This window comes from Panicum virgatum, chromosome 1N (assembly GCF_016808335.1).
Source record: "Panicum virgatum strain AP13 chromosome 1N, P.virgatum_v5, whole genome shotgun sequence".
Classification (NCBI taxonomy): Eukaryota; Viridiplantae; Streptophyta; class Magnoliopsida; order Poales; family Poaceae; genus Panicum; species Panicum virgatum.
This window is the reverse complement of record NC_053145.1, coordinates 37,546,347-37,562,596: the sequence shown is the minus strand read 5'-3', so window position 1 is coordinate 37,562,596 and position 16,250 is coordinate 37,546,347. Positions and strand designations below refer to the sequence as shown.

The 16,250-nt window shown below is 48.7% G+C and overlaps 2 protein-coding genes across 2 annotated transcripts in view; both read right to left on the bottom strand.

Annotated features, from left to right (window-relative positions):
- Positions 1-99: 99 nt before the first annotated feature.
- LOC120655754 overlaps positions 100-16,250 on the bottom strand; it is a 28,858-nt gene continuing 12,707 nt past the window's right edge. The window contains exons 2-6 of the mRNA XM_039933717.1: positions 15,313-15,585; positions 1,864-2,255; positions 1,286-1,754; positions 837-1,187; positions 100-620 (exon numbers count right to left, since the gene is read on the bottom strand). Coding sequence (XP_039789651.1) covers positions 471-620; positions 837-1,187; positions 1,286-1,754; positions 1,864-2,255; positions 15,313-15,585 — 1,635 coding nt within the window. The 3' untranslated portion in view covers positions 100-470. The remainder of the gene's footprint in view (positions 621-836; positions 1,188-1,285; positions 1,755-1,863; positions 2,256-15,312; positions 15,586-16,250) is intronic.
- LOC120655755 lies at positions 11,272-14,576 on the bottom strand. Its single transcript, XM_039933718.1, has 3 exons — positions 12,217-14,576; positions 12,006-12,124; positions 11,272-11,912 (listed from the first exon to the last, which is right to left on the bottom strand). Exons 1-3 carry the CDS (start codon positions 12,440-12,442, stop codon positions 11,436-11,438), a joined length of 822 nt encoding a protein of 273 aa, XP_039789652.1. The 5' UTR covers positions 12,443-14,576; the 3' UTR covers positions 11,272-11,435.

Below are 16,250 nucleotides of genomic sequence, written 5' to 3'. Positions count from 1 at the left end.
GATTCAGACAACAAATGCCTATATGAACTTGAGTGATTTGAAAACGATGGCATGTTGTGCCTTTCTGCATGCAAATCAACATCCTCATTAATCATTGCTCTGCTTGAAGTAAAAACAAGGCATTCTTTATCGTGTAATTCTTGCATGCGATTGCTTGTTTGAATTCTCTCAAGATCTAGACCAACTTGGATTGCAGGGAATCCTTTTTCCCGGCGGTAGCAGAAGTCACTGTCTATCTTCGGCAAAGGCTTGTGTTTCTTAGCTTTTCCACTTTTCTGTTTCATCGTATCAGCTTTGTGCTTCTGACTACTGTCAACCAATCTGCCGGTGTCTACGGTAGAGTTGTTAGGCTCATCAGCCTCGCCAACTCCATCACTAGGCAGGAAAGGCAAAATGAACAGCTTTCCCGACAAAAGCAGAGAGAAAAGATGAACAATTTCTCCACATTGTATATCTGGATACAGATAAACTCAATTGTTAGTAGCATTCTTTTGCTGCGTTATAAGCCAATTAGAAAATTCAGAAGCCTTTTTTCCTGAACCAAATGGGAAGGGTGAAGTACAAGCATTGGTTAAGAACTTTGAAGAAAGGGTGTATGGCTTCCCACCACTCCCAGTAACCTGTGAAATGGGGGAAACATGAATGGTCATACAAGAATAACTGCGGCTTTGAATCAGAAGCCATTTGAAAAGAGTAACATCCAATTCCACTATTTGGTTAGGTAAGAATAAAATATGCCATATCCTTGATAGCATTATTTCAAATAGCATGAACAAAGATGCCAAACAGGGGAAAAAATTATCCTACCAAAGGAAACATAAGTTCCAAATACTAACCAAGAAATTTTTTTCTTTAAGAAGGGAAACGGCAGTAAAAATCTCGCTTTCTGAATAAAGCTTCAGTGTTGCTGCTAGTGAAGCTTGTACATCTGATCCTGATGATCTGCTGAGGAATACTAACTTCAAAAGCTCCAATGCATTTGCAACGGGCAATGACTTCCGTACACCTCTTTCAATAATCTTATTTTTGCGGTCCTTAATGATCTTTTCTTGAGGTTTGCAGCGAACATCCATGCTTTCACTTGGTTGGACTTCATTCGGGTCTCTGCAGATTTTTTCCTGATCACAGAATCCACTTTCTGGAACTGGAGTTCTTGTTTTTGTTTTACCTTGTGTAGCCTGATTATTCTGAAGTGGAAAATCATTATTAAAAGTAATGATTATTCTTAAGTGGAAAATTATTATATATATGTTGCCAGTTGATCTTAAATGTAGAAATTACTTACCGATAGTTCCTGCGAACTTATTATGTTCTTCGTGACATCATTATCATTATTATTGTTCTTTTCATTCTTGGCCCCAACTCTCTTGGTCTGGTCCACTTTTTCTGACTGAATTAACTCAAGGACTTCATCAAGTGCATTCTTTATTTCTGGAACTTCGAAGTCATCCCAATTGAATTGCTCAGAATCTGAATCCAAACTGGTTTCATTACTACTTTCTGAAATCTGAGGAAGCAATCTTCTCTTTTGTGATCTCCTTTCCTTTTCAAGGAATCTAGTATAACGTTTCCCAAGAAGGTTACATATGCACATCACAGCTCCTCTTATGTTTTCATTTCCCTTCAATAGTATCGCCATCCTTCTACGACATGTATTCGGTGGAGCTGGAAGGTCAGAGAGAGAGTTCCAAGCTACACGATAATATCTTGCTCCAAGTATTGCACGCATTCTGATGTATATCATCAGCAGTTTTCTGCAAAAAATAAAAAGAAATCAGGACTATCACGTATAACCTTTAACTCCAGTATGGTGGTTTAGGAATAAATTTCAAAACCAGAATGGGCACACCAAAAAAATAATACCTATCGGATTCGTATGTCCACAAGAATCTTTTACTTCTCATGCAGCTTTTTCTTAGGATAGTAGATCGACTTATCACTGGACTGCTCTCCTTATCTTCATCTGCGTGGTGTGTAGAAGTACTGCCAATTCTGGACACCGGGTGATCACTTTGGTTTGTTTGGTCAGTGGGTGATGAAGAGATTGTCTCTGGTACTTCCTCATCATCAAGAGTAGACTGGTCCGATATTTGTTCAACAGATCCACAAGCTTGTACTTTTCGTTTGAAAAACTTCAGGGTGATATCATCAGCAGATCTCTTTCTTTTCTCAGAAGTCTTTTGCTGCTTTTGTTTAGCAGTAATGCTGGGCTGTTCACGAATCCGATTTTGCCTTTCATATGCAAGGCGAAGCACCTACATAAGAAACCAATCGTCTTGATCAGTAGGAGGACACTAAAAAGGAACCATATACAGAATAAACAGATAAAAATGCCAATCAGTACGGAAAGATAGAGCATCTAAAAGTGAGAGAGCACAGGATAATGATACAATGCAAAGTAGTAAAGCCTCTGTCTCGCATTATTTGTCTGCTTCCTTGTGAAGTGTCTTGTCACAATGTTTGTTCATCCACAGGAAATGGAAAAATTGGTTATTGCAATATTTCCACTCTCGACTCCTACATTGCTGTAAGAGAATTTTGGTAGTTGCACCATGCCATTTAACACTCCATGCTCATATATATATGTCTCATCTACAAATGTGTGCAGTCAAACTTTTGACGTCCAATATACGAATAAGTAATAAAATTTGTCACATAGTAGTATTAGACTATTAGTAGATTTGTCATGAAAAATACTTCAGATCGACTCTATTTCCAATATCTTTTATTGCAATTGTCCAGGAAAAGTAATGGTCGAGACCATGGTTATTATGGCGTCGCCTAGGCTTCCAAGCGTTTATCCAATCGGGGCGTCTCGCTCGCTGTGACTTGGCTGACTATGGCATCACCTCACAAGCCAAGGCGTCGACTTGGCGTCCGATTGGTCGAGGCGGACGCCGGACGGCCGGAAAAGCGGTTGCGCGTGCGGGGAAAACAGTGGCGGGGAGCGCGCACGGGAGAAATCGAGCTCGTATACCTGCAGCACGCCAAATCAAGAGTGGGAGGGAAAGAGATGAGAGTGTTGGTGGAAATTGGTGTTTCGAATACTGCTAACATTAGTCAGATTTTTGGGAAAAGCACTACAGAAATTGGTCATGAAAAATGACTTGTCAATTAAAAGCAATGGCATAGCAGATATGTAAGGTGAAATCAAACCCTGATAGCAGAAGCGGGAGGCTGTGAACTGGCACGCCAAATCGACTCGCTCTCGTGTCGAGCCAGCAGTGTACCACCCGCCTGTCATCCACCGGGACCTTGGTCATATTCATCCCATGGTGACTCGGCGGGCGGCTGGGGTTCTTCGGCCCGCGACTCTCTCCGCCACCGAGGGAGCGCCGCAGATCTCTCCAATACCCTCATCTGTCCGCGACGCCCTGGCGGATCCTCACTAGCGTCGCGCGATGGAAGAGGAGTACGAGACTCTTCTTGCCAACTAGACGTGGGACCTCGTGCCGCGTCCGTCTGGTTGCAATGTGGTCACTGGCAAGTGGATCTGGACACATAAGCGTCGGGCTGATGGTACACTGGATCGCTACAAGGCTCACTGGGTTCTCCGGGGTTTCACCCAGTGGCCTGGTGTGGACTATGATGAGACCTTCAGTCCAGTGGTGATCCCGTGGCTGATCCTACTACCTACCGGAGTCTTGCTGGTGCCTTGCAGTACCTCACTTTCACCAGGCCAGACCTCACATATGCAGTTCAGTAGGTCTGCCTTCATATGCATGATCCCCGGGAGTCACATCTTGCTGCGCTGAAGCGTCTCCTCCGCTACGTCTGTGGAACTGTTGACTACGGCCTGGTTCTTCACCGATCTCCCTCTGCTGAGCTTGTTGTCTACACCGACGCTGACTGGGCTGGTTGTCCGGACACTCGCCGCTCCACTTCCGACTATGCCGTCTTCCTAGGCGGCAACCTTGTCTCCTGGTCGTCCAAGCGGTAGCCGGTTGTCTCTCGCTCCAGTGCCGAGGCGGAGTACCGTGCTGTCGCTAACAACGTGGCGGAGGCGTCCTGGCTACGACAGCTCTTGGCTGAGCTTCATAGCCCGCTCGTCAAGAGCACGCTCGTCTACTGCGACAACGTCAGCACCGTGTATCTCTCCACCTACCCCGTTCAGCATCAGCGGACGAAGCATGTGGAGATCGACTTGCACTTCGTTCGCGACCGGGTTGCTCGGCGATGTTCGGGTCCTCCCTGTCTCGACCACCTCCCAGTTTGCCGACATCTTCACCAAGGGTCTCTCCTCCTCGACTTTCTCGGAGTTTTGCTCCAACCACAACGTAGTAGGTGGCTAGTTGTGGCTGCGGGGGGTTGTCCCTGTGTGTGCTTTCTTTGTTGTCCAGTCTTGAACTCCGCTGCGCCGATAGTTCAGACTGCGGGGGTGTTGGTGTATATATGAGTTGCCCATATGGCCCATGTGTTAGGCCCATCTAGAGTCCCATGTACATCTACTATATTACCCACCCTTCTAGGGTTTGGAGGAATACAATGGAGATTATTCACTCTAGCAGAGAGAGGGGAAGAGAAGAGGGCAGCGGCAGCACCTGGAATCCGGCAGTGCGCCGCCTCCATCCAGCCTCCGCTGCTCCTTCCACGCCGCCGATTCGAGGCTCCTGCTGCTCCACAGCCTCCAACCTTTGCTCCGCGGATTCGCCCCTCCGATTGGATCTCTGCTCCGCCGATTCATCCCTCCGATTGGACCTCCACCCGTCGATTCGCACCTCCAACCTCGGCCCCCATCGATTCTGGGCTTCTTCCTTTGCTCCGCCTCCCTGCTAGCATCCTTCACGTTGGTCACAAGTACACTCTTCTCTCTCCTCCTTTGCTCTTCCTTCACGTTCTTCCTCTGCTCTGAATCTCTTGGACTTGGATATACTGTGGTGATGTCTGCTTGTGCTTTACTGCTTGCCTCTAGCTAGTGGTGCTGGTTGTTAATTTGTGCTAGCCGGCTAGGTGTTGATGGTCACTCCAATGTTGTTGTGTTCTTCCTGCTATATGGTCATAAGCATAAGCATAAGCATGCTGCATGGATCAAGCCAGCAGGCGAAGCTGTGGTGCATATGCTCCAGAATTGGCGGCAAAAAGGTGCATCAGTGTGTTTTTGTGCTCCTCCATTGTAGGTTAGGATATGAATATGGCGCCTCGCCGCACGCCTTATTCGTTTAGGCATCTGGAAGGGGGTAGGTCACTGCGCCTCGCCCACCCGCATTAAGTGCGAGTGGTTGAGGCATGCCCAGGCCAGGCCCATCATCCTGGCCCAGGCCACCCCCGGCTCCACGGGGACTGGGTCGGGACAGCGTCGACGACAGGGCGGCGCACCAACCTCTGCGTGCTCTCCTACAGTGGGAAGCACGCGGACAGCTGATCTGCGGGCAGAACTCAACTAATCCCAGCTCGCAGCATACCTCACTCATGTGAGGAAGCCCACTCCGGCGGAAAGCCGACTCCGATCGCACCAAGCCCGCTCCGGCGGAAAGCCCACTCCAGTCGCACTAAGCAGACTCTGGTGGCTCTCTCCGATGTTAAGCCGACTCCAGTCGCACCCCCGACTCTACATCTCTGTAAGTCCTACCCTTAGAGGCCTAGCAGGGAATAAAACCTTTTCCTTTGTAACTAGGTAGTACTTCCATGTGGTCCAGTCCGGTGAGCCTCCCCCGTGGAGGGGTCTGGACCTCTGCGAACCAGGTTCAGAGAAGCGTACTCACCCTCCGGGGAGGTCCGGAGCCGTGTAGCCGCTTAGCCTGGTTCCGTACCCTAAGCCTGCATCCTCTACCTCCCTAGGGCGAGTACCGTAGTACCTAAGACTGGGGGCCCGGAGGTCCGGGCAGCTCCGGCCTCATAAACCCGTGTTCTAGCTTACATTGCACATCTCATGTACATCTAGTTATAAAGGAAAAATTTATTCTCAGTTCGCCACTAAGGATGTTACATTCCAATTTCAATCTACGCATTCTATTTGCGCTAACCCCCACGTGGCTTCTTACTCTTGTGCGGTGATTGTGGTCCGAATAAGAGTTGGCTAGCTAGTGACTTAGCTCGAGACCCCTCATAGAAGAGAGGGGTTCGGAACTATGGGAACCTGCAGGTTCAGGAAAGCGCACTCATTCTCCTGGGAGGTCCGGAGCCGTGTAGCCGCTTAGCCTGGTTCCGTACCCTAAGCCTGCACGCACCACCTCCTGTGAATGAGTGTCGTAGTACTTAGGACTGGGAACCTGGAGGTCCGGACTTTCTCTTAACCTAAGGGCCGGCCCCTTGAGCTCCGTTCACTGAGCTTAGTTGTCTATCTCAAAGGATCACAGCCAACAGGATTTGGGACCCGTGGGCACGCTACTAAGCATCTACCTTGAGTCATGTGCAGGTCCAAACGTGATGATGCAGCAGGTGGCCCAAAGGATGGGTGATGCAGGACAAGACCCTTGCGGCGCACACCGCTGGGCGCCAGAAGCAGCCAAGTTGCTCAAAGTAGTGGCCCCACCTATGGGTTCGTTGCCTCTCCCGAGGCGGGCCCGGGGGGCCTCTGTCGGTACCCTGCAACTGGGGTACCCACTCCTACTGTGCCAAGACTCGCGTAGTTATCCGTAACTATGCCCTAAGGAGCTGAGCAGCCGGACCCCTGGGGTCCGACTCCATCTCACCGGACCAACAGTCCCGGACCTGCTTCCCGCTCGGGGACGGGTCCGGAGTCACCACGTGTCCCAGAGGTGGAAATGCTCAGCACCTGTGGCCGCGGACCCGGAGTCACCACGTGTCCCAGAGGTGGAAATGCTCAGCACCTGTGGCCGCGGACCCGGACCCCCGCAGGTGGGTCCGGGACCTCCGCGTGCCATCCGGACTCCCGCATATGGGTCCGGGACCTCCACGTGCCTATCCGGACCCCCGTGAGCTCTCAGCTCAGCTATCTGCTCAGGAGGGGTCCGGAGCCGCCACGTGTCACGCAAACGCGGGCGAGGGCGCAAGCCTTCCGCTGGAAGCTCCCTCACCCACCCACATTAAGTGCGAGTGGTTGAGGCATGCTCTGCTACCGCTGGGCACGGGCAGCTTTTGTCAGTCCACACTGTGGATCGCCAGTTACCGAGGTGGCTCGTCTGTTACTGAGGCACGCAACAGTGTCTCCGCGCCGCACGCGTGGGCGACGAGTCATGATGACCAGCTACTAACTGGAGCAACAGTGCACACTGCTACAGCGGACTGGGTCAGTAGTTTGGCGCTTCATCATGACCTCGACGCACGGCTCCAGAGGTTAGACTCTACTCCGACAGGACAGCTCAAGACCATCCCTGGTCAGAAGCTACGCACGGAAGCCGACGACAAGATCTCCGGATCTGAGGCATTGAAGGCCAAAGTCTAGTTTATAATACATCGCCGGGCCCACCTGTCGGGGTCCCACTCAGTGTACTGCTCCCCTTAGGCTTATAAAAGGGAAAGCACGCACGGTAGAAAGGAGGGGTTCCACAGGGTTCCACAAGGTTCCACAAATTTTCGCACATGCAGAGACAGGCATAGCTCCTCCCCCAGCTTGCAAACAAGCTCAGGCAATACATCACACAGTGAACGTAGGGTATTACGCTCCGGCGGCCCGAACCACTTAAATCTTTGTGTGCTTCCGTGTTCTTACGCCTCTAGATCGAGCATTCTTTGACTGCCCCCAAGCACATCCTACACTTAGGATTATGCGGGTGCATTCCGCCACCCGGCTGTGATTTTCCACACCACGACATTTGGCGCGCCAGGTAGGGGGTAGCTTGGTTTCCGCTTGATCGCCCACTTGGCATCTCCATGGCTCGGATTGTCGAGTCCCTTGACCACCCGATGGGGGAGGACGCGGCGACACCCGCGCCGCAGGCCTCTCACCGTCCAACGCCGAGGGCTGCTGCCCACGGCGCGCAGCAGCATACAGCGGAGCACGCCCCCACAGAGCCTCCGCGCAGGCCGCTCCGAGCGAGCCGATAGCCGCGGCCAGGGAGCTGCTCCGCAACCCACTAGATCTGGCGGCCTCGCCGGACGTGATGAGGCAGTGGCGCGACGACATCGACCGCCTCATCATCCTGGCCCAGGCCACCCCCGGCTCCACGGGGACTGGGTCGGGACAGCGTCGACGACAGGGCGGCGCACCAACCTCTGCGTGCTCTCCTACAGTGGGAAGCGCGCGGATAGCTGATCTGCGGGCAGAACTCAACTAATCCCAGCTCGCAGCATACCTCACTCATGTGAGGAAGCCCACTCCGGCGGAAAGCCGACTCCGGTCGCACCAAGCCCGCTCCGGCGGAAAGCCCACTCCGGTCGCACTAAGCAGACTCTGGTGGCTCTCTCCGATGTTAAGCCGACTCCAGTCGCACCCCCGACTATACATCTCTGTAAGTCCTACCCTTAGAGGCCTAGCAAGGAATAAAACATTTTCCTTTGTAACTAGGTAGTACTTCCGTGTGGTCCAGTCTGGTGAGCCTCCCCCGTGGAGGGGTCCGGACCTCTGCGAACTAGGTTCAGAGAAGCGTACTCACCCTCCGGGGAGGTCTGGAGCCATGTAGCCGCTTAGCCTGGTTCCGTACCCTAAGCCTGCATCTTCTACCTCCCTAGGGCGAGTACCGTAGTACCTAAGACTGGGGGCCCGGAGGTCCGGGCAGCTCCGGCCACATAAACCCGTGTTCTGGCTTACATCGCACATCTCATGTACATCTAGTTATAAAGGAAAAGTTTATTCTCAGTTCGCCTCTAAGGATGTTACATTCCAATTTCAATCTACGCATTCTGTTTGCGCTAACCCCCACGTGGCTTCTTACTCTTGTGCTGTGATTGTGGTCCGAATTGAGTTGGCTAGCTAGTGACTTAGCTCGAGACCCCTCATAGAAGAGGGGTTCGGACCCCTGGGAACCTGCAGGTTCAGGAAAGCGCACTCATTCTCCTGGGAGGCCCGGAGCCGTGTAGCCGCTTAGCCTGGTTCCGTACCCTAAGCCTGCACGCACCACCTCCTGTGAATGAGTGTCGTAGTACCTAGGACTGTGAACCTGGAGGTCCGGACTTTCTCTTAACCTAAGGGCCGGCCCCTTGAGCTCCGTTCACTGAGCCTAGCTGTCTATCTCAAAGGATCACAGCCAACAGGATTTGGGACCCGTGGGCACGCTACTAAGCATCTACCTTGAATCATGTGTAGGTCCAAACGTGATGATGCAGTAGGTGACCCAAAGGATGGGCGATGCAGGACAAGACCCTTGCGGCGCGCACCGCTGGGCGCCAGAAGCAGCCAAGTTGCTCACAGTAGTGGCCCCACCTGCGGGTTCGTTGCCTCTCCCGAGGCGGGCCCGGGGGCCTCTGTCGGTACCCTGCAACTGGGGTACCCACTCCTACTGTGCCAAGACTCGTGTAGTTATCCGTAACTACGCCCTAAGGAGCTGAGCAGCCAGACCCCTGGGGTCCGACTCCATCTCACCGGACCAACGGTCCCGGACCCGCTTCCCGCTCGGGGACGGGTCCGGTGTCACCACGTGTCCCAGAGGTGGAAATGCTCAGCACCTGTGGCCGCGGACCCGGACCCCCGCAGGTGGGTCCGGGACCTCCGCGTGCCATCCGGACTCCCGCATATGGGTCCGGGACCTCCACGTGCCTATCCGGACCCCCGTGAGCTCTCGGCTCAGCTATCTGCTCGGGAAGGGTCCGAAGCCGCCACGTGTCACGCAGACACGGGCGCGGGCGCAAGCCTTCCGCTGGAAGCTCCCTCACCCACCCACATTAAGTGCGAGTGGTTGAGGCATGCTCTGCTGCCGCTAGGCACGGGCAGCTTTTGTCAATCCACACTGTGGATCGCTAGTTACCGAGGCGGCTCGTCTGTTACCGAGGCACGCAGCAGTGTCTCAGCGCCGCGCGCGTGGGCGACGAGTCATGATGACCAGCTACTAACTGGAGCAACAGTGCACGCTGCTACAGCGGACTGAGTCAGTAGTTCGGCGTTTCATCATGATCTCGACGCGCGGCTCCAGAGGCTAGACTCTACTCCGACAGGACAGCTCAAGACCATCCCTGGTCAGAAGCTACGCACGGAAGCCGACGACAAGATCTCCGGATCTGAGGCATTGAAGGCCAAAGTGTAGTTTATAATACATCGACGGGCCCACCTATCGGGGTCCCGCTCAGTGTACTGCTCCCTTTGGGCTTATAAAAGGGAGAGCACGCACGGTAGAAAAGGGGGGTTCCACAGGGTTCCACAAGGTTCCACAAGTTTTCACACATGCAGAGACAGGCATAGCTCCTCCCCCAGCTTGCACACAAGCTCAGGCAATACATCACACTATGGACGTAGGGTATTACGCTCCGGCGGCCCGAACCACTTTAAATCCTTGTGTGCTTCCGTGTTCTTACGTCTCTAGATCGAGCATTCATTGGCTGCCCCCAAGCACATCCTACACTTAGGATTAGGTGGGTGCATTCCGTCACCCGACTGTGGTTTTCCACACCACGACAAATACGATACAAGTATCAAGATCCTGGAAATTGGTGTTTCGAATACTGCTAACAGTAGTCAGATTTTTGGGAAAAGCACTACAGAAATTGGTCCTGAAAAATGACTTGTCAATTAAAAGCAATGGCATAGCAGATATGTAAGGTACTGAAATCAAACCCTGATAGCAGAAGCGGGAGGCTGTGAACTGGCAAAGATACAGTCAAGAGTCGTCCATTTAAAAGCAACATTGTTTTGTGGGACCACACTTAAGCTAGGCGCCACAAGCAGACTAGCTTGACTCACGCTCAGTAAGCTTGTTAGATTTAGGATGCTGGCCATTTGTGATAAGAATTTCTTGTTAGTGGTTGAGATTGATTTGTTTCAGCTGGCCTTCTATACATATGCTGGCAGCCCACAAATAAAGCAAGAAGTTATTTTTCTCTCTCTTCTCTATATGTCCCTCCAGGTACCATTTTCCCTTGTACCGTTCTCGTCCACCACGACTCCAGTAAGATAATGGAACCCCACAACAAACACGCATAGCTCAGTCAAGTATTTCTTTTCATAGTTGCAAATCTAACAATTTATTTATATATTAGCTCTCAAAGTTGAGGAGTTTGAGCATTCAAGTTCTAAGTACATTTAGTCAGAATGGAGGGCGAGTATTAGGTAATAATACCATGGTTATTAAAACGCCGAAACGCTAATGGGTAGATTTTGACTTTTAAACATTTAAACGAACGTTTAAACGTCTTTTTAAACAACATGGTGAAAATTTAAATATACCTTGAATTCACACAAAATGCAAAGTTAAATACCAAATAACCAACATAGGTTCACATAATAATAGTTCCTAAAATGACATGTCCACAACCACAAACATACAACAAAATAGAATAGTAGCATTTCAAGTCCACACCCACAAGCGCAAAAGCAAGTAAACATGCAATGAAATGTCCACAATGACAAGCACACAAGCGTTATTCAATCACCCATCTATCATGTCTCAATAACCATCATCCAAATCCTCAAAACCAGCATTATCATTGCCTTCCTCATCGCCATCGTCACCTTTGTTGTTTGTTGCTTCATCATCATCCATATCAAGGTCATCAAGCACAAAATTTTCATCATTCTCGTTTTCTTCACCCACGTCAAGACCATCTTCATCTTCCTCAAATCTTGACACGTGACTACCATGAGCTCGCCTAGAAAAATTGCGTCCTTGAAGTTGTGTAGATGCACCAGTGGCATGATCAACATGGTTCCATGTGAAAAGAGGATCATCCCCAATATGTGATGAATTAGCTAATGGATCAACCCACTCACTGTCCCAATCAAAATCTTCAAGAACCAAAGGATCGAAGTTCTTTCCTTCTTCACGCATTTTTTGGAACCTAGCTGTCATCTTTCTATTGTATGAAACATACACCAAATCATTCAATCTTTTGTGCTCTAGCCTGTTCCTTTTCTTAGTATGCATCTACAAGTTGCAACCAAAGCAACAATATTCAATAAATAAGGAGAAAACAACTAAAATTTGAATAGTTTTCATATGATCATGTAACTAACTTACAAATTCAAATGTGCTCCAATTGCGCTCACAACCGGATGATAAAGCACAAAGACTAACAATCCGCCTTGCAAACTTATATAGCTCAATGGTTCTACCACCATATGCAAGCCACCAGTCAACTAGTATAGCAAAATAGGTTGGGATTTAGATGCTAAAAATGAATTTATTGTTGCTGAAAATAGCTATTAAAACAGAATTTTAGAATACTCACGTGGATTTCTTGTTTGCGCATTTTTTATGGCCATTGGGTTTGCAAATGCTTCTCTTTGGTTCTCATAATGGACCGCCTGGCCATCAATTTTGTCTCTAAGGTCCTCATCTGCCACCATTTTAACAAGTACATTGTTGAAGCAACCCCTTAGCTCTCCAACATAGCCATCATCATCACTTTGTTTCATGTTGTAGAATTTTCCAGGATTCAAATAGAGTGCTGCCATACAATGGAGTGTCCATTTGTTTCACCCAACGGTTCTCAACAATTTTCATGATGCGGTTCATGCAAGATTGCTTGTTTTGAGTAGAGAAAGATGACTTAATTTTTTTGCTTTGCTATATTCATAGCTGCTGCAACCTCAGGCATGGCAGGCTTCTCATCACCATCAACCAATCTTAGCACAACAAGTAGTGGTAAAGAAGCTCTAAGGCAGTCCTCTATTGAATTCCAAAATTGTGTTGAGAAAATAATTTCATATACATTTTTCCCTGCCTCTGTTTTAGCCACTTTGGAGCGAGTAAAAACATCTCCAGAAAATAAGGCTCTCAATGCATCCTTATGCTTGTGTAAACTCCTCAAGGTGAGGAATGCAGTAGCAAATCTAGTAGCAGCAGGCCTCACAAGGTCCATACCTTTTGTGTGCACCCTCGTCTCACTTAGAATTCTCCCATACCTATATATGAATGTTGTGACATGACGAGCACGTGTAATGGGCTTCTTAAAATCCTTCGATTTTCCTATGTCCTCTAACATAAGGTCCAAGCAATGAGCAGCACAAGGGGTCCAAAATAAGGTAGGAGTCCTCTCAACCAAATATCTACCTGTTGCCTTGTAGTTGGCACCATTGTCAGTGACAATCTGTACAACTTTATCCCTACCAATCTTCTCAATTCTCTTATCTAATAGGTCTGCAAGCATCATAGCATCATGAGACTCATTTGATGCATCCACTGACTCTAAAAAAATATGTTCCTTGTGGGCTGTTAACTAGGAAGTTTATTAGATGACGACCCCTCCTATCTATCCATCCATCTGACATGAGGGTGCAGCCATACTGACTCCATGCATCCTCATGCTTATTCCTACCACCATCAGTCTCTTTCACGACCTTCCCAAGCAATGGTTCTCGTAGCTCATGATAACTAGGGGGCTTGAACCCTGAACCATACTGTGCAATGGCCTCTACAGCAATCTCAAACTATCTTGAGTTGGCAGCATTGAATGGTATGCCACACTCATAGAACCACTTAACTATCTCCAAACAAACATCATCTCTTTCTTCTTTGGGTTTCATTGCAGCATTGATGGTTCTTTGATAAGAACCTTTGGCATACCTCTCCGCTACAACCTCTTGTGGTGTACGTCGTAGCAAAGCTGTAATGGGCTTCTTTGATGCTGGAGCAGTTGGTAGCTTGCTTCCTGATTGCTTTCTTTTGCTGGTTGTTCCAGAGCTGCTATTTCCTCTAGCTGATGACTACTGCTTGATTTGTTTCCACTTCCGCAACATCTTCCTCTGCTGCTTCACTTGCCTGGTCATCAAGGTATACTGGCCTGCCCCTTTTTCCATCATCCAAATCTGCTTTCAACTCTTTAGCAATCGCAGTTGTGGTATTGGGACACTTTATGATATCTTTGTACCCACCTACAAGATGTTGCTTCACCCTCAAGATTCCCCCTATAATCCTCCTTGGGCAAAGGAAGGATTGGATCAACTCTCGCTTGCCAGGCTCAACATAATAGGCATACTTCCATCCCGGGTCATCAGAATTTGGCTTTCTTCATGGATCCTTTAATGGATCGTATCCGTCACTTTGAGAACAGCTGCAGATGCACCAGCTCCTTCATCACTATCAGCAGTGTTTGCCATCTGGAGTTCTGGACAGCAGCAGTAAGCAGAGGACAGCAAGCAACAGTAGCAGCAAGCAACAACAGCAGCAGTCACGCAGCAGCAGCAGGACAGCAACAGCAGCAGCAAGCACGCAACAGCAGCAAGTAGCAGCAGGCAGTAGCACGTAGCAGTAAGCAACAGGCAGCAACAGGACAGCCACAGCAGCAGTAAAGAGCAGGCAGTAGGAGGACAGCAACAGCAGCATTAAATAGCAGGCAGCAGCAAGAACTATGGAAGATTGGACTATTGAAGATTTATTATCAGTGCGACCTTGAATGAGCTTCCAGGCGGCGCGGAAGGGGGCGAGCTCCTGGCTTACTGCTACTACTTCAGGCCTCCTGTTCCTGGCAGGGGAAGAGCTAGGCGGGGGATGAGCTCCAGTGCAGACGGCGGCGCGGGCGGGGGACGAGCTCCAGTGCAGGCGGCGCGGAAGCTCCTGGCGGCGGACGGCAGGTCACGGGCAGGCTAGCGCCCGATCCAGATCTGCTTTTGTGTTAATGGGTGCCGGGGGAGTCTTAGGCTATCTCCAACAATTCCTTCCATCCAACTCTCACCAAACATATTATTTACTATATTTTACTATCTCCTTTTAAAAGATTTCTCCCTCTATAACTCCTTCTCTCCAACCATTCCCTCATATCTATTTCATCTATATACTATCACTCATTAACTAACTATTTATTTATCATTTTTTAATTTTAAAAAAATCATACAGTATTTGTACTGTCATAATACGCATTATCATCATGTTACGGGCCTCAAACGAGATTAATATTATAAAAAACAGTGTAATTAGAGATATAGGGGGAGTTGAAACTCACTCTATATATGGAGGGAGTTTCAACTCCCCCGTATATAGGGGGAGCTTTGGGGGAACCGTTGGATTGGATTTCCCCCAAAGCTCCCTCTACGTGGGGTGGGGGGCGATATAGAGAGCACCGTTGGAGCAAGCCTTAGCCTCTTAGGCTCCAGAGTCCAGGCGTTTCATGTCTGAAACGCTCGTTTCAAGCATTTCACGAGAACACGACCAAAACGAGCGTTTAAACATCCAAAACCGTCGTTTTACATCATTTTCTAAAACGTTACAGCGTTTCAAGGTCTCTATAGCGTTTTGGCGTTTAATTGTCGTTTAAACAACATTTAAACGTCATTTTAATAACCATGAATAATACTATGCTTAATGATGTACGACAGATGTGACAAACCTCAGGAACAGAACAGCCAGGGAAGGCACTCGATGGCTCAGCCAAGCCAGCAGTCAAATAACAACAATCCAATGTTTCCCAATAGGCATTAACGAAGAACTGCTTCAAGAGCACAAAATCATGCCGAATTTTTCTATGATTGTTCAGTTGGGCAGACGGAAGAATTCTCGGTATTGGTTCTTCAATGTAAGGCCTGAGCCCCATCGAATGTGTAGGAATGGCATCTGAAGGTACACCAGCATCTTCTATGAATTCTTTGGAAAACTGAACCAACTGTCAAACATAGCCACAGAAGTTTTCATCAGTCTGCTGCAGCCTAGTCACCTATGCAATTAAATATTGCACAATGTAGAAGTATCCACTATCTTACACTACTAAGGTGCCCGTGCTAACGTCACGGTTAATTTCAGGCTTACGCGCACCAAACAACACATCATTTATAGTCGAATCTGATAAATATATGTTTCACACAAAGGATAGAGCTATTACGTTGATTACATAAACGCATCCAAAGAGTAAAGTCACAACTTTATGGGATCATAAGACGATTGAGAATTTCTTGAATGTCTTCAGGAATATGATCTTTAGCTTCATTGCCTTTGAACTTGAATAGATCAATTAAAAACTGGTTCCTTAATGTATCTCCATTCTGTACATGCATTATCAAGATAAATATTAGAAAGCAAGGGTAGAAATTAAATGTAGCACAAAATTTAAGAGCCGAATAGTTACCGTGGAAATTAATGGCAAGTGTTCACCATTCCAATTGTGCATGAAATTAATAACCAAATAGCCCGATATGTTCCTACAAAATAACACATTGTTAACTCTATGAAGGCAAGCTGATTTCGTGAGTAGATTAGAAGTTTTAGTTAACAACTTACCAGTCATCCAATTTTGGAACTGATTTTGATAATATCCGACGCCACACATAAATA

What these genes read in the sequence shown, in the direction of transcription:
- LOC120655755 (XM_039933718.1), bottom strand. Translation starts at nt 12,442, where the DNA reads ATGGCAGCACTCTATTTGAATCCTGGAAAATTCTACAACATGAAACAA. An exon ending in TGCGCAAACAAGAAATCCAC is followed by an intron (nt 12,125 to 12,216) that starts GTGAGTATTCTA and finishes TTGCTATACTAG; the next exon opens with TTGACTGGTGGCTTGCATAT. An exon ending in ATTGGAGCACATTTGAATTT is followed by an intron (nt 11,913 to 12,005) that starts GTAAGTTAGTTA and finishes TGCAACTTGTAG; the next exon opens with ATGCATACTAAGAAAAGGAA.